The 22,325-nt window shown below is 37.1% G+C and overlaps 3 protein-coding genes across 24 annotated transcripts; 2 read left to right on the top strand and 1 right to left on the bottom strand.

Annotated features, from left to right (window-relative positions):
• Positions 1-282: 282 nt before the first annotated feature.
• On the top strand, positions 283-8,596 carry LOC130714367 (methyl-CpG-binding domain-containing protein 13-like). Of its 4 annotated transcripts, XM_057564266.1 has the most exons (14): positions 283-454; positions 949-1,261; positions 1,364-1,465; positions 2,327-2,461; positions 2,546-2,629; positions 2,714-2,797; positions 2,880-2,963; positions 3,045-3,128; positions 3,211-3,294; positions 4,620-4,715; positions 4,993-5,127; positions 5,513-5,576; positions 5,703-6,623; positions 6,717-8,596. In XM_057564266.1, exons 2-14 carry the CDS (start codon positions 1,178-1,180, stop codon positions 8,315-8,317), a joined length of 3,558 nt encoding a protein of 1,185 aa, XP_057420249.1. In that variant the 5' UTR covers positions 283-454; positions 949-1,177; the 3' UTR covers positions 8,318-8,596. The 4 variants fall into 4 exon arrangements, with proteins under 4 accessions (XP_057420249.1, XP_057420247.1, XP_057420248.1 ...); XM_057564264.1 differs by having other exon boundaries at positions 5,703-8,596; XM_057564265.1 differs by lacking the exon at positions 2,714-2,797 and having other exon boundaries at positions 5,703-8,596.
• A 637-nt stretch (positions 8,597-9,233) lies between these two features.
• Positions 9,234-10,771, bottom strand: LOC130714368 (elicitor-responsive protein 3-like). Its single transcript, XM_057564268.1, has 5 exons — positions 10,616-10,771; positions 10,466-10,531; positions 10,109-10,235; positions 9,768-9,882; positions 9,234-9,522 (listed from the first exon to the last, which is right to left on the bottom strand). Exons 1-5 carry the CDS (start codon positions 10,680-10,682, stop codon positions 9,466-9,468), a joined length of 432 nt encoding a protein of 143 aa, XP_057420251.1. The 5' UTR covers positions 10,683-10,771; the 3' UTR covers positions 9,234-9,465.
• A 7,092-nt stretch (positions 10,772-17,863) lies between these two features.
• On the top strand, positions 17,864-21,680 carry LOC130711753 (aldehyde dehydrogenase family 7 member A1-like). Of its 19 annotated transcripts, none has more exons than XM_057561479.1 (9): positions 17,867-18,118; positions 18,224-18,277; positions 18,390-18,484; positions 18,632-19,369; positions 20,364-20,453; positions 20,862-20,953; positions 21,119-21,248; positions 21,365-21,437; positions 21,529-21,680. In XM_057561479.1, the coding sequence occupies exons 4-9, from the start codon at positions 19,334-19,336 to the stop codon at positions 21,534-21,536; spliced, it is 429 nt and encodes a 142-aa protein (XP_057417462.1). In that variant the 5' UTR covers positions 17,867-18,118; positions 18,224-18,277; positions 18,390-18,484; positions 18,632-19,333; the 3' UTR covers positions 21,537-21,680. The 19 variants fall into 19 exon arrangements, 7 of the variants coding, with proteins under 7 accessions (XP_057417462.1, XP_057417457.1, XP_057417460.1 ...); XM_057561474.1 differs by having other exon boundaries at positions 17,869-18,118; positions 18,632-18,708; positions 19,142-19,369; positions 21,365-21,680; XR_009010761.1 differs by lacking the exons at positions 21,365-21,437; positions 21,529-21,680 and having other exon boundaries at positions 17,864-18,118; positions 18,632-18,711; positions 19,139-19,369; positions 20,867-20,953; positions 21,119-21,170.
• Positions 21,681-22,325: the final 645 nt, after the last annotated feature.

Genomic DNA, 22,325 nt, shown 5'->3' with positions numbered 1-22,325 from the left:
ATGCGTGAGGAAACGATTTACTGACCAAACGCACTGTGATCTGGTCACACTCACATGAACTTTATTTTCTCATTTTATTTTCATTTTGGCCTTAACGAAACAGAAAAGGGAAACAAAAAGCATGCACTCCATTCAATACAACACGTGGTTCGTTACCCTCATTCCTTCGTGGACTTTATATTAAACTAAAAACTACAGTACTACGTATATTCGCATAAATAAATTAATTAATTAATTAATAAAATAATAAACAATAATAAAGCATTGAGTACTAGTTAGCAGTAGTAGCAGCATAGCATCCATCAAAACCAAATCCTTCAACTCTCTCCTCTCCTCAGCTCAGCTAACCTCTCTTCTCCCCTCTCACGAACCCCAACAATCTTCAGCTCCGTCGTTCCAACAACCCTCAGATCCTGCAATTCCTTAACTCCGATGAAACTCCCGCTTAATTTTGGTAACTATTGTCTAATCTATAACCTAATCTCCTGATTTTACTTCACTTGTACCCGTTTCTTGTTATTATCATTATTGTTTTATTTTCGTCGTCTATGTTGATGATTTCTTAGGGTAGCGGGATATGATAGATGATCTGTTCAGATTTATCTTCTAATTTGATTCATACATAAAATTGTATATTATTACCAAATATAGATTGATTAGTGGGAAATATAGCTAAATAATTGGGATTAATCTTTTGTGAGATTCCACTCTGCTGTGTATATTTCCAGAATGATATTATTATTTACTTATTTAGGAGACATTTGTGGTGTTTTTTTATTTATTTATAGAAGGAAATTAATCTTCAGTATGATGGATGAGATCTGTTTTACAAAACCATGAAATTAATGTTTTCAGATTTCTCTCTTGTGATTGTACCATGTCAAATCTTATTGTGAGTTGTTTCTTTATAATGACCTAATGAGAGTATATTTTTCGTTCATGTTTCAGGTGGGGTAAGACTGGAGGGAGAAAAATCATATTTAACTTGGTCTATGTTGGAGAGCAAGTGATGTTTCTTGATGTGTGTGTTGCTTGCGGAGTCTCGTCGTCCATGAAACAAGTCTGGATGCATGATTAGAATGGGGGAAGCAAAGGAGAATAGATGCTTTGAGTTTTGACTGCATTCACTAATTTGTTTTGGCTATTGACTTCTGACGGCACAACCTGCCTCGACTAAATGGGAAAACCTAAAGTTAAAGAGTCTGAAGAGACCGGTAGACAGATCAACAGTGACACAAAATGCAATTCTAAACAACAAGAAGTGAGTATAATCTTTGAAAAGGCTTATTCCTTGGGATATTTTCTTCTCCTACTCACCTTAGCCTTAATCACTTTTCACCTGGTTGATGTATGATAATTTCAGGTTGTAGAGAATGCTAATGAACGGCCGGATTGGTTACCTGATGGCTGGAGTGTGCTAGTCAGAATTCGGAAAAGTGGTACACAAATGGGATCTTCGTATAAGGTAGTAGATGGACTCTCTTTATAAGTTATTTACTAATGCAACTGCGTTTTTTCCTTCTTTTTGTTTCAGTTTTTCCTGTAGTAAGTTATATTATTCCTTAAATTCCACCTTCTTTTTGTTTCAGTTTTTCCTGTAGTAAGTTATACTATTCCTTAATAGCATGCCATAGCGGGGTAGCAACTCCCTGCCGCTATTGAGATGAATTAGTGTCGCGCCTCACGGTCGTGGCTGAAGCAGCACGAATTGCGGCATTATATGGATGAAGGGGAAAAACTCGTTTCACTAATATATGGCCAACACTATAAATGTATTACTTGCACAGTTCTCAAATTTCTGCTTTTCTGGCCTTGAATCGTTAATAAATTTTCTGTACAATTGGCCTGTAGCAGATACTTTTGTTTTGGAAATCTAAAGTCTGATTCTTGATTACGTTCATGATTTTAACACATGTAACATACTACTATAGTTTTGTGTTCCCCATGTGTCTAGCCTGTGAACAGTTGTCTTAAATTTGTTAGCTAGATTTTGGGACATATCTTTTAACCATATTCAAATTATTTTGCAATAGAGAAAGCTTCACTAATCAATTGATGTGAACAAGTGATTCTGTACTCCTTGGTGGTATTTTTATTTTCTCTCGCTTTCTTGGTCCATTGTTAGTTTCAGTCACATTAATTACATAGTACAGCTTTGCTCTTTGTTTTTCACTTATTGTCTTCAATAATTAATTACATGTTAATGTTGTTGAAAAGGGCAAAGTAAAAATTACTCATAAAAGTTCGGGATGAATATGTTATTATGTATTTGACAACATTAGAAATGGAGCTTATCACTCACTTCAAAACTACTTTCTTGTTGCAGTGTTATATTGATCCGTTGAAAGGACTCAAATTCTTCTCCAAACCTGAGGTATTGCGACACCTTGAAACTGTAAAGGACAGCAACTGCACTCCCGAGAAGGGGAAGAAACGCACTAATATGCATTCTCCAAGCAACGTTTGTATCTCTATCTCTCTTATATCTCAAATTTGCCTTTATTTTCTCTTTGTTATTAATGAATTTTATCATCAAATCTGACAGATCCTTGACAACCTAACCTCAAAGGACAGCAGCTGCACTCCCAAGAAGGAGAAGAAGTGTACTAATATGCCCTCTCCAAGCAAAGTTTGTATCTCTTTCTCTCTTATATCTTTAATTTGCTTTTACTTTCTGTTTGTTATTAATGAATTTTATCATCAAATCTGACAGATCCTTGACAACATAACCTCAAAGGACAGCAGCTGCACTCCCAAGAAGGAGAAGAAGTGTACTAATATGCCCTCTCCAAGCAAAGTTTGTATCTCTTTCTCTCTTATATCTTTAATTTGCTTTTACTTTCTGTTTGTTATTAATGAATTTTATCATCAACTGGCAGATCCTTGACAACATAACTACAAAGGACAGCACCTGCACTCCCAAGAAGGAGAAGAAATGCACTAATATACCTTCTCCAAGCAATGTTTGTATCTCTATCTCTTGTATCTCTAATTTGCTTTTATTTTCTGATTGTTATTAATGAATTTTATCGTTAAATTGACAGATCATTGACAGCATAACTACAAAGGACAGCACCTGCACTCCCAAGAAGGACAAGAAGTGCACTAATATGCCTTCTCCAAGCAACGTTTGTATCTCTAGTCTATTATATCTATAATTTGCTTTTATTTTCTGTTTGTTATTAATGAATTTTATCGTTAAATTGACAGATCATTGACAACATAACTACAAAGGATAGCACCTGCACTCCCAAGAAGGAGAAGAAGTGCACTAATATGCCTTCTCCAAGCAACGTTTGTATCTCTACTCTCTTATATCTCTAATTTGCTTTTAGTTTCTGTTTGCCAATCCTTTCTTGTCATCATCCATTACATTGTCCAATGACATGCATGATTGATGGTTGTCATAATCTATGAAGCACTGATTCCGACACTAACACTAGACGCTACACAACGCGGACATTGCGACACGACCAATATCATGAAATAGGACACAAGGACACCACATAATTCTATACTAAAAAAGAAATATGATCAATATGACTAATCTAATTGAGAACTAAGATTTATATTTATATTCACCTTCTCAAAGTCAAGAGAATTGAAGATTTGCAATTTTCTTAAGATGATGAGCTTGAAAAAAATACTGAGACATATCATTTCATAATGCACACTTTGTCTATTTACAAAGAAATTTGAAGACAAGAAGATGAATACAACTTAAGAGATTCAGAAAGATATTTTACGGGTTTGACTTTTAAATGGTTTTTTAGAATTTAAAATATGCAAATAAGTTTACTTTTTAATAAATAATTTTTTATTTTTTAAACTAAATCAGTGTTCTAGAGGTGTCTAAATCAATGTCCTAGAGGTGTCTGGCCAAGAAGAGGTGTCATTTCAGTCTTTTGAGCAGTGTCTAAGTCGTGGTGGTTCAATGATTGTCTTATGTAAGATTAACTTTTATAATCTGACACTGCAAAAAGAAAGGTGTCCAACACATGTCTGATAGGTGTTAGACTAGTGTCCAACACCCGGACACTTCGTTGTTCAGAGGTGTCGGTGCTTCTTACTTCTTAGGCCTCACAATTAGAAATGATCATGTATGAGGCTAAAATCAACTAGAATTTAATGGTTATTGGTAGGAGTTCGTTATAGATGTTATGTATATAGGATTTTGACATGAAAATTGACCTCATAGAATTATACAATGAAAAAAAATGCAACCCCCACAAAGAATGTGCAGTTCAGAAAATGAGAAGGCTGCCTCAGCTTATGGCCCCACGTTTTGGTGCTTGTGTCTATTCATATTGTTTATACCAATTTGGCTCATGTTTCTTTTGTTGGACTATGGATTGCACTTATTTTTAGCTTGCCATTGTCACTCAAGCAAGTTTTTATATGTTGCTATTTTTTTCTACTTGGATTGTGTGCTCTGGTGCCATTTAATGTATGCCTATTTTATGACGAAGAGGAGCAAAATGTTTACAAATAAGATAAGATATGATATGTTTCATAGTATTCATCATTGGATGAACCTCTATTTAGCTCAGTAAATATTATTAGGAGGTATAAGTTATCTTTGTAAAAAAAATTAAAATATTTAATTTTTTTTGTTTTAGGTTGTGGTTGATAAGTCCACTGTGGAGGATTTACCACCTGGATGGATTAAAGAAGTAAAGATTAGGAAGAGCCGCAACAACACTAAGAAGGATCCGGTATGAAATATCATTTGATGTTTTTGAGTTATCACTTTGTTTTCTCTCCTCTTGCCAAAACAAGCTCTTTTTTAAGTCATAAAAGAAGGATGCATATCTATGTTATTACATTCTTTTTCCCCCTTCAAATCAAGTGCTCTACTTTTTTGTTGTTGTCTTTTCACATTCGAAGAGGTGGGTAGCAAATGATCTCCAGTGTGGTTTATCTTGTAATATTTACAGTTTTCTAAAGTGTATAGTGCTTAAACAAATTATGATTCGGTTACTCTTCCAACAGTATTATAAAGATCCAGTGAGTGGATATGTATTCCGTTCCAAGAAGGATGTACTGCGATATCTTGAATCTGGAGATATAGGTTCATGTGTATTTAAACCACACAGAAGTCAAATCCAAAATGAAGACAACTTAACTGTAAGACTTTCTTGCATATAAGTGTTATCTTACTATTGTTGCTTTTGTTGGTTATTCTCTTTTCTTATTAGTTCAAACTACAAACTGTTTAAAAGATTAAAAGAATCTAGGGATTCTTCAATCATGTCAGACTTGAGGCTTGGCAAAATTTCAATCATGTTAAGAATCTTTTTTTTAATGACTACTATGCGTCTTCAGTATTAGCTGATAATGATTGTTTATTTAGATTTGTCTACTTGGTACTTGCATAATGTCCTTTAAAGATTTTCATTGGCATTAATTGTCCAAAATCCAAGCACGCAAGAATTTCTTCCCATCAATTTTTTTTTTTGAAAATGAGAATTCAAATTGTCTGTAATTCTAATTATGGTTTTGTTTCATCTAGCCTTCGCGTGCTGGTAAGAGACAGAATCTGAAGCAGTCTGCATCTAAGCAACAGCTTTTTGTTGGTAAGAAACCATAAATCAAATATATTTAGGATTGTTTGATCAATTATTTATCCAACTCCGAGGAATGAAGCATATGTCATTTATACCTAATGTCCATTTGTATGTAATTCAAACTTTCTACTGCAGCCAAAAAACTAGTTGATAAAAGCAGCTTAGAATCGGCAGATGTTAGCAACTCGAGGAAAGGGCAAGATAGGGATGTACCATCTGGAATCAATGAAAACAAGTGCGAGTCTGTTGTAAAGGTGCATTCACCAGAGGATGGAGCTGCAAACCGTCCTGAAATACCTGACCCAGGTAGCTCAGCTGTTTTGAAATATGAATCAATGAAAAAATCGGAAAATTGTGCAGATGGTGTGCATGAGAAGGAGCACGTTCTAAATATGATGGAGAATACTAATGATAAGAATCACAACAACCACAGAACATCCAAAAACAAGGAGTTCAATGTGCGTCATCGTTCTTCACCAAGACTTGCTGGGGCTGTACCTGTCCAGATGGCCAACAATGTGATCAATGAGCAGACTCTTCAAGTTCCAAAAAGAAGCTTGAGGAATAGTAGATCCACTCAAGATGTCGATATGGGAAGTAAATCATCCCAGCATTTCAACGGTATCCCAGATAAAATGCAGCAAGTGGCAGTGAACACAGGCACCGATCTTTCTGCAGACCAAGTAGTTTCCAAAGAACAACATCAGCTGGAAAGAGATAATACAGAAGACAATAAGCCAGGAATTCGTGCTAACTCAAACAAATCAAGAAAGAAGAAAGGGCACTGCGTTCCTCGTCGAGCTTCAAACCGACTAGCTGGATTGAAGCAAAGTGAGGGCAGGCCAGTTACAGAGCTTGTAGATCATGCACCAATAAATGGAGAGTCTGGAAGTAGAAGAATAGAATCTCCCAAAATCCCACCTACTGCAGACAATCAACTGGAGAAACATGAAGATGGAGAAATGGAAGATGAGAAATCAGAACCTCAGCTGTCCTTTGCATTCCACTACTCATGGTCTGACCCAAGTGTGGAATTCGCAATCAATACCCTCACAGGTGCGTTACCACCTGCTGAGAGTTCAGTTGTTAATGGACTGACCACAGTCCCTGAAACTGATATTCAAAAAACTTTGTTTGACAACGTTACAGCAAGAAGCAAGGACAATGAAAACAATTCAGTTGATAAAGGTCCCACTACAGTCCCTGCAACTGATATTCAAAACGAAGTGTCTGGCAATGTTACAGGAAGAAGCAGGAACAATCAAAACAATTCAGTTGATAATGGACCCACAACCATCTCTGAAACTGATATTAATAAAACATTGTTTGACAATGTTACAGCAAGAAGCCAGGACAATCAAAACAATTCTCTTGACAAAGGTACAGGAAGCAGGGACAGAAGCCCACAAGTACATTCAAATAAATCCAAGAGAAAGAAAGAGGTCAAAGTGCCCATGCGGTTGTCAAAGCGACTTGCTGGTGTTGAACCCGATGTTCCGCCTTCTGAAAGAGCTCTTGAATATTCAACCAAAAAATCACGCAAAGAACCAACTGCTACTGCAACTCCAATTTTAACTGACAGAGCCTCTAATTCTGGCCATCTTGATGCTGGGGGGAAAACCAAGCATATGAATACATCTGACAGTTTGGAAACAGAAGTCCTTGCAGAATCATCAAACAAGAGTGAGAAGTCATACAATGCCCAAACTGTTCGCAAGAAACAACTGCAGCAAGCTGTAGCTGAAAATATTGGTGATGAGAGATCAGAGCCACAGGTCTCCTTACCATTTGGGGACTCTTGGCCTGATCCATGCCTAGATTTTGCATTCAAAACTCTCTCTGGCGCTTTACCAGTTGATTCTGCTACAGACATCTTGCCTGTTATGACTCCTGCTGTTTATGAGCCGCCAAATAAGGAATTGCATGGGAGAATGGTGATGGGCGTCAATGGAGAAGCTCACAACAACACAAATCAATGCCGGAACAAGAAAGATGTTAATATGGATGGCCAGCCTCCAAAACCATTCCTTGGGCAACCAGAGTTAAGGACCAGTTTCACATCTTATGCAAATGCTCCTAAATTTACATCTGGAGAATCTCATAATGATGAAGCCAACATGATAAGGGGTTGGAATGGGGAACCCCTGCACTTTGAAGCTGGAAATGGGAAACAACCTGTGCATCATCCCAGGGGAAGTATACACACACAAGTACATGGAGAACCATTACAGAAGAATGGTCAGGTTGTTGAGGGTGAATTTGGTACAGCAGCGCGACCACCTCCTCAAACTGAAACATTTGACCTAAACCAGGATAATACTGAATTTGAGTTTTGTGCTTCATTTATGAATTCTTGGTCAGAAGACCCATGTCTAGAATTTGCATATAAGACACTTACAGGTGAGATTCCAGTAGAGGAAAATGTAGCAACTCAAGGATGTATCCAGCAACCTGCCAGCAGGAATGAGAAAAGAGATGACGGTTTAACTTTACCAGATTTTGGATTTTCCAGCTTTTCGCAAAGTGACATCTCATTTCAGTATGATATAGGAATGATGTCCATGCCAGGGCAGCAATCGTCATCAATGAGCTCTTCATTCCCATCCACGGAAAACGCTAGCCAGCAAGGTTATCCTCCTGGATTTGGTCCTCAAAAATACCCTCCTGGATTTGATCCTCAAAAATACCCTCCTGGATTTGTTCCTCAAAAATACCATCCTCAGTACAATAAGAATTTTCAAAGTAGGTAAATTGAAGCATTTGTTGCTAGCCCCAGGATAACTACTGTTAGAATATGTACTTTTTTGTAGACTAAGAAATCTTAATCATCGTCATTAAGCATCCTTTTGTTTCCTTGGTGACATCTGTGAATACATTCTGAACATAAGGCCAGCCATGGTGTTTTGTGTTGTCTGTTGGGAAGATCTCTAGGTTAGCAAGGAAAGGATGTTAAGGAGTTCAACAGCTGTTTTAACAATGCTCTCCTTTACTTCGCTCTCTAACTAAGTAATTTGTATCCTTTGTTATTATTTGGTTCTTTTTTTTTTGTCAATTTGTTATTATTTGGTTCGAGTGCTGTTAATTTCCTCTAGAAAATGCTATACAAGCCATAAGCTTTCGACCAAAGTGATTTCAAGAAGTTGAGTGCTTATCAACTGATTTAAATAATTTGTTAGGAATTAGGACTACTATTATATAATTGCGTTATGCTAGAAGAATGATTCTGATTCTACTATATATTTGCCAAGCCAAAGGCTCATGCTCCATCCAACCCCAGTATTTTTTACCCACGAGCCATGGGATCCTGCTCTCCAGGTTGTATTGCACATTAAGCTTTTTGTGTAGAAACACACTTGCTTACCACACAAGTCAAATGCAAATTCTATGCTCAGCATGTAAGGAATAAAAGCAAAATCAAGTATTTTCCGTTAAAACATATTTTGAAGGACACTTCAATGGTGATTAATAAGCAAATCACATCTAATGAAGATGCTTCTCATGATATTTGCTACTTCAAATTTGACATAAAGATAACTTGAAGGAGAGGGAACCTGATTTAATTTGCCTTTTTCTCATTTCAATAATTTTAGCATTTGCTCTTTCTCCGCTCATTTGTTTGTTTCCTAGCTACTATTCCCAGCATGAAATATATCGCAGGTTTTCTTAGAATCTGTATGTTTTGCGCTTTGAATAAAATAATGACTCAGTCAACAGAGAAGATCCATGAAGCCAAGTTACATTATCAAGGTTACCGTAAAGTAATAGCACTTATATTAAAGAAACTAATAATTATGACTCTATGTTTGGATATCCATTGATACTATTACAAACGGACACTCAACTGAATTGAGATGAAAGTATTTTAACGTTACACTCAATTTGTATTCAAACACACTTTTCAGTAACCAGACTCCTTCCACCCACCGAAACTTCGCTCTTGCCGCTCGTCGCGAGCCTGCATAAGAAACACAACCTCAGGTTATACACATTGAAGGATCTCACTACTTGTCTTCAAGGAGGTGGAATGTGTTCATATTGAAATATAATGAATCAAGTATGTATATGTTACACATTATGCAGGTAAAGAACTTCCACACGATGAAGATGAATAACCAAAATACCATGATTTGTCTAAATGTCTATATATATATATATTAATTAATAAATGGTGACAAAAAAATAAGAAAAACGCAATAATACCTCAGGCGTAAAAGTGAGGCCAATTCTAATTTCTCCACAGTAGTGTTCATCCTTGACGACATTGTAGGACATGGCTGGGATGTTCCCGTCAGTAAACAATGCATCCAATGGAATGCTGTAAAAATTAACTGTATCATAAACTAAAATTTTTCTTTTGTATTTTTGTTACAACTAATTGCTCATAATTTCGAATGAGAATGAATAATATAGCATTTTTAACAAAAACTAATATTGTCAACCCCAAAAATTAAGATGCTGATGCTGCTAAGATTAATTCACCTAAAAACTATGATATATGAAGAAAAAAAATTATGAATGGAAATGGAGAATGAGGAACTCACGTAGCTTCTCCTACGAAATCATGACCGGTTCCGGTATCACTGTCCATGATCTTCAATTTGAGTTCAGAAACGCCATGAGACAGGTTGAATACAAAACTCTCATTCCACTCTGGATCACTTCCTTTACCTGCATTCATTCACAACTCATCTAAATGATTGGACAAGAAATGAATGTATGACTTAACGTGTTTGATACAAAATCCTAGGCCAGGAATTAATATGAATTATGTATGATCATGATTTGATCATCCGTGTAAAATTGACAAGAGCTAATTGGAAATGCTCAGAATTACAACATGTTTGGATCGGTTTTTCTTTTCTCATAATCAATTCTGACATATAATCGATTTTACGCACCTGATGCAATACTGCTTTGTTGCTGCTGAGTGCGGCATGTTAGGATCACATAAGGGTCCATGTTACCTGCCCCATAAAGCCAAATAATAGGAAACAATTAACAAGAAGAAAGTATGTTTGTTCTGTGTGAATAAATAAATTATTTCTTACAAAGATAATCAGTATTCTCAAGGCCCTTGGCACTGATTAGAAGAACTTCAAGAGTTCCCTGAGGCATCTTGGATTTGGATTGAAGGAGGATTGGATACCGTGGTCCCTAAGGAAAAGTGGTTGAACAAAGCGGAACGGAATGAAACTGGACAAGGTTTCTATTAACCGGCAAATCACCTATTTCTAAGGCAAATGATTAGGAATATGAGTAGATTATAGATCATTTATTTTTTTCTTTTTCCAAATATGGGTAGGTTGTAGCACATTTAACCATTACTATGCAACTATCAATTCTCTCTCTTTTTTTTCTCTTTCCGTCTTCTCTCTGCTCTAGGACCACATTGAGTAGGTACGCATCTCCTAAGTACCAACAAATGTTTGAAGTGAGTAAGCATCTATCAATAAATGCATCTTCATATACACGGTCCATGGATCAAACCCTTAACTAAATACTTAAGAAGTTCAATATCTACTAGTTGTGCTACATCTTTCACATGCTTTTGTCTACATCTCATGAAGTATTGTTTTCTCTTCTTTATCAATAATAATGTTTAATTTGTTGTGGTACCGTAAGTCCGATCAAAGTGTGGTACTTAAAATCAGTGACGGATTCATGAACTTTAAGTTGTGGGGGCAACTTATATATATAATTTTTTTTTGAAAATTATACATATAAATTTATAGCACTAAAAATACATTAATACTATAAAAAAGAGTATAGTTTGTACTCCTCAAAAATTATCCATTATCCATTATCCCACGAGTAATGTTACTCACACACCTCTCTTTTGAGGTGTGTGAGGTGGAATGATGAGAGAGATAGGAAGAAAAGAAAAAGTAAGGGAGAGAAAGTATGAGATGTGATAGATGGTAAGAGGAGAGAGATAGAAACAAAAAGAGGTGGAAATGAAGTGTTTTAAAAATGAGGTGTGTATATATCATTACTCATTATCCCACACACCGATACTAATACTATGGGGGCATTCAATGCAGTACATAAAAAAAACTTTTACGTGGGGGCATACTATAGGGGATGGGAAGGGTTAAGTGTGAAGGGGACAGGGTTCAAAGCTTGTGGATGTGAGTAAGTTATTTGTAAAGCTAGGCTATCATTTGAACTTATTAGATTTAATAGTTCAACTATTATTTTTAAGTATATTTTTGATTCACTTTGAAGATTGGAATATATTTCCTATTATATGTCTTAGTATTTTAGAGTTGATAGAGTTGATATTATTTAGCTTTGGAGTTCAAATTTGAAGTGAAAGTTAGGGTTTTTTGTGAATGTTAGTCGAAGTGAAATGACTAATTTCGCGTAGGGGATGAGATGGGTTAAGTGTGAAGGGGACAAGGTTCGAAGCTTGTGGATGAATTATGTATTAACATTATTTGATACAGAACAGGACACAAGGGTTCTCTAGGGTTCTGTTCCGTGTTTGTCATGCTTTTAAAATGGAACTTTGAAGATTGGAATATATTTCCTATTATATGTCTTAGTATTTTAGAGTTGATGTTATTTAGCCTTGGAGTTCAAATTTGAAGTGAAAGTTAGAGTTTTTTGTGAATGTTAGCCGAAGTGATAGGACTAATTTCGCGTAGGGGATGAGAAGGGTTAAGTGTGAAGGGGACAGAGTTCGAATCTTGTGGATGTGAGTAAGTTATTTGTAAAGCTAGGCTATCATTTGAACTTATTAGATTTAATAGTTTAACTATTATTTTTAAGTATATTTTTGATTCACTTTGAAGATTGGAATATATTTCCTATTATATGTCTTAGTATTTAAGAGTTTATATTATTTAGCTTTGGAGTTCAAATTTGAAGTGAAAGTTAGGGTTTTTTGTGAATGTTAGCCGAAGTGATATGACTAATTTCGCGTAAGGGATGAGATGGGTTAAGTGTGAAGGGGACAGGGTTCGAAACTTGTGGATGAATTATGTATTAACATTATTTGATAACTAGGATATTTCTAAAAAAAGTAAGATAATTGTTTTACTTGAATGTTATGATGGTCCACTTATTTCATGTGGATTGAGTGAGGCATGATTTTTTTCATTTGACCTAATTGTGTAGAGTTTTTTTATGAAACTTACTAGATATATACTATATTACCATTCCAGAATATATACTAACTTAAAAAAAAAACCGAAGCATCCTAATCACACGCTCTGGATATTTAATTTTTTTTTTTTTTTGATAAGCCAAAGAATATATTGAAATGAAGTACAAGGGGTACTTCAACCCAATACAAAGAGAGTGAGGGAAAAAGAAAGCAAGAAGAGAAATGTAAAATACAAGTGATAAATCTTCTTGAAAACAAGGAACATCCAAGAAGATACCCCTCAAAACACGCACTTATACCTACCAGGCATATTACAAATAAGATAATCTACCCTATAACCCCAAAACCCAGCAGAAGTTTCCCATATATATATGCCCGTATTGCACTTCTCATTTCACAATGACAAAATGCATATTCCCGGATTCTGTTGCCATTCAAACCAAGAATAGATGAACCCGTCCACTTTTGCTCTTAACCACTTCCAAGCTTTTAGCTGTGCCAACTCCAAGACCTGATTACTGTCAAATTCTGCCCCATTGAAAATAGCTTCGTTGCGAGCGAGCCAAACAGACCACAGAATCGCCATCCAAATAACATACTCCCCTGCTCGTTGTGCTTTGTTTATACCAATGATGGGAAATTGCAACAAGTGATCTCGCGGTGTAGGTAACAGTGTTGACACCACTCCAAATAAAAGCTCTAATATTTGATGGGGCACCAAACCAAATTAAACAGCGGGTCAGCATCCTCCAAGGTTTGTGCCTGCAAAAATAAATAAGATGAGTTAACTGAATAAGTCCCTTCCCCATCATGCCTCCACACCCACCTATCAAGTTTGTTTTCTACCAATTGTACACACCCTAACTCCCTCACCATTTCCTCAAGCCAACCCTCCTCACGACCACGTAACTGTCTCCGCCATTTAAATTCCCATCTCCACACCTCGTCTCTCCACTGGCCCATCCTGTTAATCCACTCACGTTTTTGACATGAGAGATTATATAATCTATGAAATCTTGGCTCAAGGGAACCCAATGTAAGCCGATTCTCCGTCCAGAATTTTGTCGCATCCCCACCCTCTAAGCTTTTCTGCAGGCCAGTTTCAATCCAGTTCCAACCCTCACTAATGCAATTATTTTTCACATCCCTCCACCAAGGAGAGTCCCCGAATTTTCCCTCTCTTGCTTTTATGACTCTGCACCACAGACTCTCTTGCTCAGTAAGGAACCTCCATTTCCACTTGGCAAGTAGGGACATATTGAATAGGCGCCAATCCTTAATTCCCAGTCCACCATGGTCCTTAGGCTTACAAACCTCAGTCCATTTTACCCAAGCTATCTTCCGCTCCTGATCCTCGCCCCCCCACAAGAACCTCCTCATAATTCCAGTGCAAATGTTAAGAATACCAGCGGGAATCTTAAAAAAGGAGAGATAAAACAGAGGTAATGCAGATAATACACTCTGAATGAGGCATATTCTCCCCCCAAAGGATATATGTTTTTGTTTCCAGACTGATAGTCTTCCCCTGAGCTTCTTGATTACCGGCTCCCACATTGCCAAACTGTTAGACCTGCTCCCCACAGGAATGCCCAAGTAGATAAATGGAATACTCATAATTTTACAGTGCAGCACAGACGCAAATCTACTGAGACAGTCCCCATCCACCGCCACGCCCGATATCTTGCTTTTGTGAAAATTAACTTTTAAGCCAGAAATTAATTCAAAGCATCTCAGTACACATTTCATAGTTCTCACATTTTGCATTGTTGCTTCCCCAATAAATAGCGTGTCATCTGCAAATTGCAACATGGAAACAGTAAGCTCTGCAGTCTCCCCAAGTGAAAATCCCTGAAACTTGCCTATTTGCACAACATTATTAAATAGGCCATTTAAGCCTTCTGCCACAATCAAAAAAAGAAACGGGGCCAGTGGGCCTCCTTGGCGTAGACCCTTTTCCATTCTGAACTCCTCACACGGACTTCCGTTAACCAACACTGACACTGATGCCGATCCAATACAACTCATGATCCACTGAATCCATTTCCCAGGGAAGCTCAATCTCCTCATCATATATTCTAAGAAATCCCATCGTACTGAATCATATGCCTTTTCATAATCTACTTTGAATACCAAAGTTGGTTTTTTTGCTTTCTTTGCCACGTCCAGCACTTCATTGACTACCACCACACTGTCAAGCATCTGTCTACCACCAAGGAATGCAAACTGAGTATCATGAATCACCTTAGGAAGCACCCGCTTTAGCCTCGACGCTAACAGTTTCGAGACCACCTTGTAAACACAACCGATCAAGGATATGGGGCGAAAGTCATTTAAGCTCAACGGCGAGCTCACCTTAGGTTTCAATGCGATAAATGAAGCATTACTACCTTTAGGCCAGGCTCCCCTGCTCCAAAAATCATCAAACACTTTCTGGAAGTCCTCCTTCAGTAGATGCCAAAATCTCTGTATAAATTTAAAATTAAATCCATCAGGTCCTGGGCTTTTATCCCCTCCACAGTCCCACACAGCATCCTTTATTTCAGCCTCATCAAATCTGCATATTAAGCTGTCACTATCTCCCTGTAGAAGTGTTCTAAAGGAAACCCCATTTAGTTGTGGGCTCGCCCAGTGGTTAGCTGCAAATCTCTTTTCAAAAAAGCACTTCACCTCATGTTTTACTTTTCTCGTATCCTCTTCCCATAGGCCATCAACCACCAATCCTACAATGGAATTTGTTCTCCTTCTCCAGTTAATTAATGAATGGAAATACTTTGTATTTTGGTCACCATCCTTGAGCCACTGCGATCTTGATTTTTGATACAGTAGAGACTCCTGTAATTTCAAGACCTGCCAAAATTCACCCATTGCCTCCTTACGTAGATTATTTTCCTCACCGGATAAGCCAACTTAATCGTCTTTGATGTCCAGTTCATTAATTTATTATTATTATTATTATTTTGATGGAAAGTACTTCATTTATAAAATTAAGGAAAATACATCTGCTAGTAAGGCAGAGCTAATGTCTGTAGGGAACCTTTCCCACCAACAGTGATTGGGATAATCAGAGGCCAATGAGGCTAATAGATGAGCCACCCTATTACATTCTCTACTACAATGAGTCAAATCAAAAGATTTAAATTTGGCAGCCAGAATTCTACAATCCTGTACTAAAGGTTCTAGCAGAGAACTATGCTTTCTATTCCAGAAACACGAGTGAAATTCCTTCGAGTCTGTCTCCAAAGTAATGGTGTCAAGCTCTAGTTGCAGTGCAGCATCCAAGGCCCAACGAACTGCCATAGCTTCCGCAACAAAGGGATCAGTACGAGAAGACAGAAACTTTGTGGCTGCATACAAGCACTCCCCAGTGTGGTCTCTAATTACTAAACCCAGTCCTTGACCAATTAATCTCCCCTGACCAACCTGCGTCAGTATTTATTTTGAGCACTCCTGTTTCCGGTTTGGTCTATCCTTTCACGCGATTCACTTGATCTTGAGCTAGATTTTCCCCTCTTTCAGATCGTCTCTCATTTGCCTTCAGCCAATCTCCCAATAAACCATAAGCCATGCTAGTAACTACACCCACATCTGCCAACCCATCGTTGTACATGACCTCATTGCGGAGCTTCCACAGTGCCCATACTAGCATCACTACCTGCGATAGCAGCTCAGTGTCTTCAGAGAGCAAGAGGCTCGACATCCAGCTCCGGAAAGATGACAAGGTAGTGGAACGAAAATTTAAAACTCCAAACCAGAAACGCTGCACCCACTCACACTGCATAAACAAATGGTCAAGTGTTTCTGAGGCACCTTCAGCATTACACAGCACACAAGCATCATGGAGGATCACTCCTCGTCGGACAAGGTTCCATTTACATGGCAGGGTATTGTTCACTGCTCTGTATAGAAAATGCCTGACCTTATTTGGTACGTTTAACTGCCAAATCTTTTTCCATGGATAAGCCGTCGACGACCCTGCCTCCATTGCAACCTTCTGTAGCTGTAAATTCTTGTACAAAGATTTCACTGAAAAATTGCCATCCTCACACCACCGCCACCTCAGTTTATCCTTCATGCCAAACCAGCTTAAGGGAATATTAAGAATAGCGCAAGCTTCTGGATCAGAGAAATTCTGTCGAATTAGTGGTTCATTCCAGCGGAGTGTGTGAGAGATATTTCCAAAATATATAAAGTTGGAAATATGCATTATATTATGGGTTATAATATTAATGTTCAAAGTATTAACAACATGTTGATAGTGGTATAGTGGATTTGTCACTAGTCATGTACTTCCGTGTCATTGGTTCGATTCCTCCCGGTGGCACCTTTTGTTTGTTTATTACATGAGGGGTATGGACGCGTATGCCAGTTGGGCTATCACAACAGTCATGAACTTTGGTGAACATTAATTATATAAGAGTGATTGCAAGTACTTAATTATTGATACATCCCAAGGAGTAGAAGTACTTGGACCATAAGAATAAAGTGGTAGGATGAAGTTTTCTTCTTAATAGACATATAACATATATTTGTTGGAATGCATAATTATGGGTGCATTTCTGATATAGTCTACCTATATGAGAATGAAGTGTGGCCGCTTCATGGAGTTAAAGGGTTTGACTCTTAAATTCTCATGAAAAGGATATGTGACACAAGGCCTTATTGAATGTGTCAATTTATAATTCTTTTGATAATACCGATATTTCATGTGTTATGCACACTTGTGCCATTGAATAGTTGGTTCAAAGCTTGTCTACCAATTTCTATTCGGGATAAGTGGAACCCATTTCTTACTAAGTAATGGTTCAAATCGTAAGATACCATTATCTGAAACCATGATATTTCCAGAAATATGGATTTAGTTATATTTTGTAAATGGTGGGGGATTGTGAGAGATATTTCCAAAATATATAAAGTTGGAAATATGCATTATATTATGAGTTATCTATCTATCTATCTATCTATCTATCTATCTATCTATCTATCTATAATCTATCTATAATCTATAATCTATCTATCTATAATATATATAAAAGCAAAGTTTTGCAGCCTTGGGGGCATAAAGGTCCTTCAGCAATTTATTCCAATATCTATGAGAGTTGGGTATGGGTATTTTTGTAAAAAAATCATTTTATTTCACTCAAGTTTAATCTCAGCCGTTCATTCATATAAGTTTCCTTTCACCTTACCTTCTTCCTTTTCTCCTTCTCTCACAGTCGTTTCACGAAATTGAAAACGCAGACACATTGCGTCTTTCATTCTTCCTATCCATTATGCACAAATAGTCTCCGCTCTGCACAACAAAAAATTACAATTCCTTCCTGACGCATCCGCTATGCAGAACATTCTTCCCCTTTTCGTGGTTCTGATCCTTCCTTCTCATAAAGACTCCTGTGGCTGCGACATGAATCACCATCTTCCATCCCGTAGGCTCCGTTTCTCACAGGTTTTTTTATTTTTTAAATTTTTGTTTCGTTTCAGTGTTGTTTTTTTACTGAGTTGGGGAATTGATTATGATCTCATGAGTGGTTATGCAAACAAATGGAGACAGGGGATTTTTTGGAGGGTTCGAATCAGACTACGGAAGGTGGTCTGCTCCGTTTGGGTATGTATTTCATCTCTGTTGGTCTCTAGGATTCAGAACTGATATAGTTCCCCTTTTTTCCTGATCTGATATCGTTACCCTTCTGTTTTTTTCTTCCCTGATCCTGATGTAGAAGATGGCTGAGGTTTGGCACCGGACATTGTTCCTTAAATGGTGGATGCTGGCTGGGTGCTCATACTCGATTTGGGTTTTCCTGCAAATTTTCAGGTTTGTTTCTCTTTCTCACGACTGTGATTCGTTCTTCCTCCAAGCATCCATTCGTTCCCTTTGTTTTTTTTTCCCACTTCGTGATGGAGATGATTTTTGGCTAAGCAAGTTTGATTCAAATTGTTCACTGTGATTCCTGTTCTGCAGATTTGGTGCACCTATGCTCTGGGATTATGGGGTTCCAGTTTGTGCATTGGTGTCGTTCTTCTACGTTGTTCTTGATTGTGGTATTGAATTTCCTTTCCCTCTCTCTCTCTCTCTCTGTTGTCCCTGAAAGGCCCAATTTTTTTTGTCTCTGATGTTTGATTCCCTTAGTTTGTAGGCTACTGTTATCTGGCTGATAGTGGAATTAGGACTATCTAGGCCCAAATCTATGAATTGCAGAAAATTTGATAACATGTCATTGATATTTTTGGAATCAATGACATGATTTAGCCAAATAAGTGTGACCGGTGTCTGTAAGCAAGGTAAAAGAGTAGGAAGAAAGAAATGATTTAGCCAAATAAGACCTGACTTGAAGGTTATCAGTCCCAGGTACCAATTGCCATGTATAGAAATAGAGATGAGGTGGCAGGAGTAGTGACTACATTGGCTAAGTAGCATATGAAAGTGAATGTAGCCCAGCTTAATTTTGTTTTGGCTGCTTTTTTCTAGCAGAAGAGGGGAAGGTAAGCAACACATCAAGGAAAATGACGCCCTTGCCGAGAACCGCGACAGGATCAATGAGCAAGCTGATTCTCCCCCTCTGGTGGCTTCTCTGCCTTCGATACCAGCATGGATTCAGGGTGAAGAGGAGCACAGCGGTGTATCCGACAAGTCGTCCTTTTCCTCCTCTGATTCTCGCCATTGATGGGAACGTATGAGATCCAAACTTTACTTCTCCAGGTTCTCCCATTAACAACCACTTCTTGAAATCACCATTTGATTGATTCCCCTATTTTTTCTTAATTGCAATTTTCCTGTTTTGGGTATTTCAGCTGTAGCAAACAGAACCCTCTTGCTCTGTCCATTCTGTTGTTATTAGCCTTCTTTTTCTTCACTTTAATATGCGGCTCAAGTTAAGCCATTATCATATAAACCAGCATATGCATTTCACTCCTTCTCCATAATTACAATCAATCATCTTCGACTGTAGTTTATACTCTTTTTTCCATTTTGTGGCTGATGATTTCATAAAATTTGTTCTGAATTAACCTCATCAATTTTAACTCAGATTATCTTATATGCTTCTTTTTTAACTGAAATTAGGTTTTAGCATGGTTTAAAATTACCTGGTGAGTACTTCTAAGCTCTAACTACTCCCTTTTTTTGTTTCACCATTGTTGATTGTTTTGGCGTGTGTTCAATTTTTTGAAATCAGTTTATGTGAGCCCTTTCATTTATCCTTTTTGCTGAAAAGGATCATGCCCAGTTGTAGAAAACATAATGGATGAACCCCAGTGAAAATTTCATTTAGGTACCTTCTTTTTCACTCACGTTCATCAAGTTTCTATTTTGCTCACATGTTTTGCTTCATGAGCAGGGATGGGTTACCTTTACTTGCAGTGGTATTTTTTGTGTGTTTTTTTTAGTGCAATGGTCATTCTTAGTGTTTTTTTATAGTTTTTGTTTTGATTTGATAATCATCATTTTAAAGCATTTTTTTTAACATTTTCCCCCTCCCCTTTATTCCAGGTACAAGACACTTCATGCTCATTTAGTCGAGATAGTTTTAGTCGACGTAGTCGACACAGTCTATAAGTGAACTTCGAAATAATTTAGCCAAAAAATTACATAGAGGCAGGCCATAGGATTTTATCCTCATTTTCTTGCACTTCTCTTTGAATTTCATTTGTTTAGTAGTTGTGTAATGAGTTATTTCTTTATGTTTATATTGCAGAATTTTTTTGGTGATAAGATGCAAAAGATGATGAGGGTTAACCGTATGTTTGGTCATAGGATGCAAAAAGAGGCAGTGACATTCTTTATGGTTAGAACTTTTCTTCTCTTAAAGTAACAAAGACATCTACTATACACCGTTCATTGTGGGGTTTTTTAATCCTTTTACATTAACATGCTTATTCAATATTTAGCATCGTATTGTGTTTAATATGTACCTGAACTTCTTAATTCATAGATGAAAAATATCCAAATTTTATATCAAGTTCTTTTATTGATTCATTAGGTTGGCCTTATTACCTCCATTTTTTTCACTCTTTTCTGTTTTATCACTTTTATGAACTTCTACATAATTTAGTGTGGCGGAAAAGAGAGATTTTTTTTTTCCAATCCTAGGTGATGGAAGTAGAACAGATTTGAGTTTGAGTTTGATTGCTGATATAATTGTTTCTTGGTATTTTGGCTTTCATTGTCATAGTCTAATTATTGGTGATTTAAGATTAGACTATTGCTATGGTTTCCGACGGAAGTATGCAAGATTATACAGAGAGGTTGCAGGCTTGCATTGAAGCAGCTAAGATGTGCATGGCAGTGAGTGTTCTCTTTTTTAATTTCTCTTGATTTGTATAATTTTTAGAGAATTTTGTTTGGTCAGTTTTATCGTCTAAAATGATAGAACTGCCATAGCCGGTACTGCATTTAGGTACTATTTGAAACTAAATTAGGATTTGCTCTACTCATGTGATGTTCTTGCAGATTCTGGCACCCAAAGGCCAAAAGAGGTGAGATTGCAAGACAGATTGGTGAGGCACTAAGGGCCAAATTCGATCTCGGGGAAGGCTGGTGTCTCTTGAGATGCCTTCCAGATGGAATTAGGGAGGTGCAGGTGTGGCAATTCTCATGATTCTGCAATGTTGTAACATATAGCAGATGAAAAGATTTAGTATTTGCACATAACATTTGTATACGAAGTTTTTTAACCTTTCACTCTGTCCATCACAGGAAATTATTCATATGTGTGATTATGCGGTTGGGCTAAGCCGACAATTGAATGGATCGATTACACCATCAGAATGTAATTTATTTATCTATATCCATGATCACTCCCTTTGCAAAGATTGGTTATGTGGTGAATTCTGGTGCTGAATTGCTGCTTCTCCTTATAGTTTTCTAGAGCAAGAGTCATCCAATTTTGTAGCGCTGGGAGTTACCATTGATGAGAGTAAATGGATGATGGCATTGAAGGTAGTTTTTCGGATTTGATTCTTCACCTTTTGTACAACAAATCCATATATATGCTATTTTATTTTCATGATTCCATGTTGTGCGTGTGTAAATTAGCTTCTTGAAATCTCTTCCTTGGTTAGTGACTGTTTTATATTAATGGTTAGCTGATGATAACTAAACTTTTTTAATCTTGAGATTAGAAGTGTTGAATTGGAAAATCTAAGAAAAAAACTTGCAAGGGAGACATGACAAACTCTTAATCTAATACCAACGAAGCAATGAATCCAAACAAAAACTATCTCATGAACGAAGCTACATGAAAAGTGAATGAAAAAGAAAAATGGCAACAACAGAAAGTACTACAAAAGGAGTCATTGTGGTATTTAAAGATTTGGGCACAACAAAGAAGAAAACTGAAAAGAAAAAAAAAAAAAAGAACCAATTCATGGCCTTACTCTCCCTTCCACTCTACAAGGAATTTTAAAAAAATCAACAAAAGCATCTACCATGACCAGATGAATAATTGAATACCAATAGCTTATCAATGTTCGCCGGAACTCTATCTTTTTTTTATAAGCAATATAAATTATATTGAAATGAAACACAAGGGGTACTTTAACCCAACACAAGCCGGATTCTATTCAATTTTCTACATTCAATGTTAAACCACCCAATACCCTAGGTCATTCCTAGTGGGAAGTGGCTCCACTTCATACCATGGAGGCCAATAAAGAAT

The sequence above is a fragment of the Lotus japonicus genome, chromosome 4 (assembly GCF_012489685.1).
Source record: "Lotus japonicus ecotype B-129 chromosome 4, LjGifu_v1.2".
NCBI lineage: Eukaryota > Viridiplantae > Streptophyta > Magnoliopsida > Fabales > Fabaceae > Lotus > Lotus japonicus.
This window is presented reverse-complemented; position numbering and strand designations above follow the sequence as displayed.

What these genes read in the sequence shown, in the direction of transcription:
- LOC130714367 (XM_057564264.1), top strand. Translation starts at nt 1,178, where the DNA reads ATGGGAAAACCTAAAGTTAAAGAGTCTGAAGAGACCGGTAGACAGATC. An exon ending in ATATGCCCTCTCCAAGCAAA is followed by an intron (nt 2,630 to 2,713) that starts GTTTGTATCTCT and finishes CAAATCTGACAG; the next exon opens with ATCCTTGACAACATAACCTC. An exon ending in ATATGCCTTCTCCAAGCAAC is followed by an intron (nt 3,295 to 4,619) that starts GTTTGTATCTCT and finishes TTTTTGTTTTAG; the next exon opens with GTTGTGGTTGATAAGTCCAC.
- LOC130714368 (XM_057564268.1), bottom strand. Translation starts at nt 10,682, where the DNA reads ATGCCTCAGGGAACTCTTGAAGTTCTTCTAATCAGTGCCAAGGGCCTT. An exon ending in TGAGAATACTGATTATCTTT is followed by an intron (nt 10,532 to 10,615) that starts GTAAGAAATAAT and finishes TTTATGGGGCAG; the next exon opens with GTAACATGGACCCTTATGTG. An exon ending in GCCTCACTTTTACGCCTGAG is followed by an intron (nt 9,523 to 9,767) that starts GTATTATTGCGT and finishes TTTCTTATGCAG; the next exon opens with GCTCGCGACGAGCGGCAAGA.
- LOC130711753 (XM_057561477.1), top strand. Translation starts at nt 19,334, where the DNA reads ATGGGAACGTATGAGATCCAAACTTTACTTCTCCAG. An exon ending in TCCAAACTTTACTTCTCCAG is followed by an intron (nt 19,370 to 20,363) that starts GTTCTCCCATTA and finishes TTTATATTGCAG; the next exon opens with AATTTTTTTGGTGATAAGAT. An exon ending in AGGCAGTGACATTCTTTATG is followed by an intron (nt 20,454 to 20,861) that starts GTTAGAACTTTT and finishes TGGTGATTTAAG; the next exon opens with ATTAGACTATTGCTATGGTT.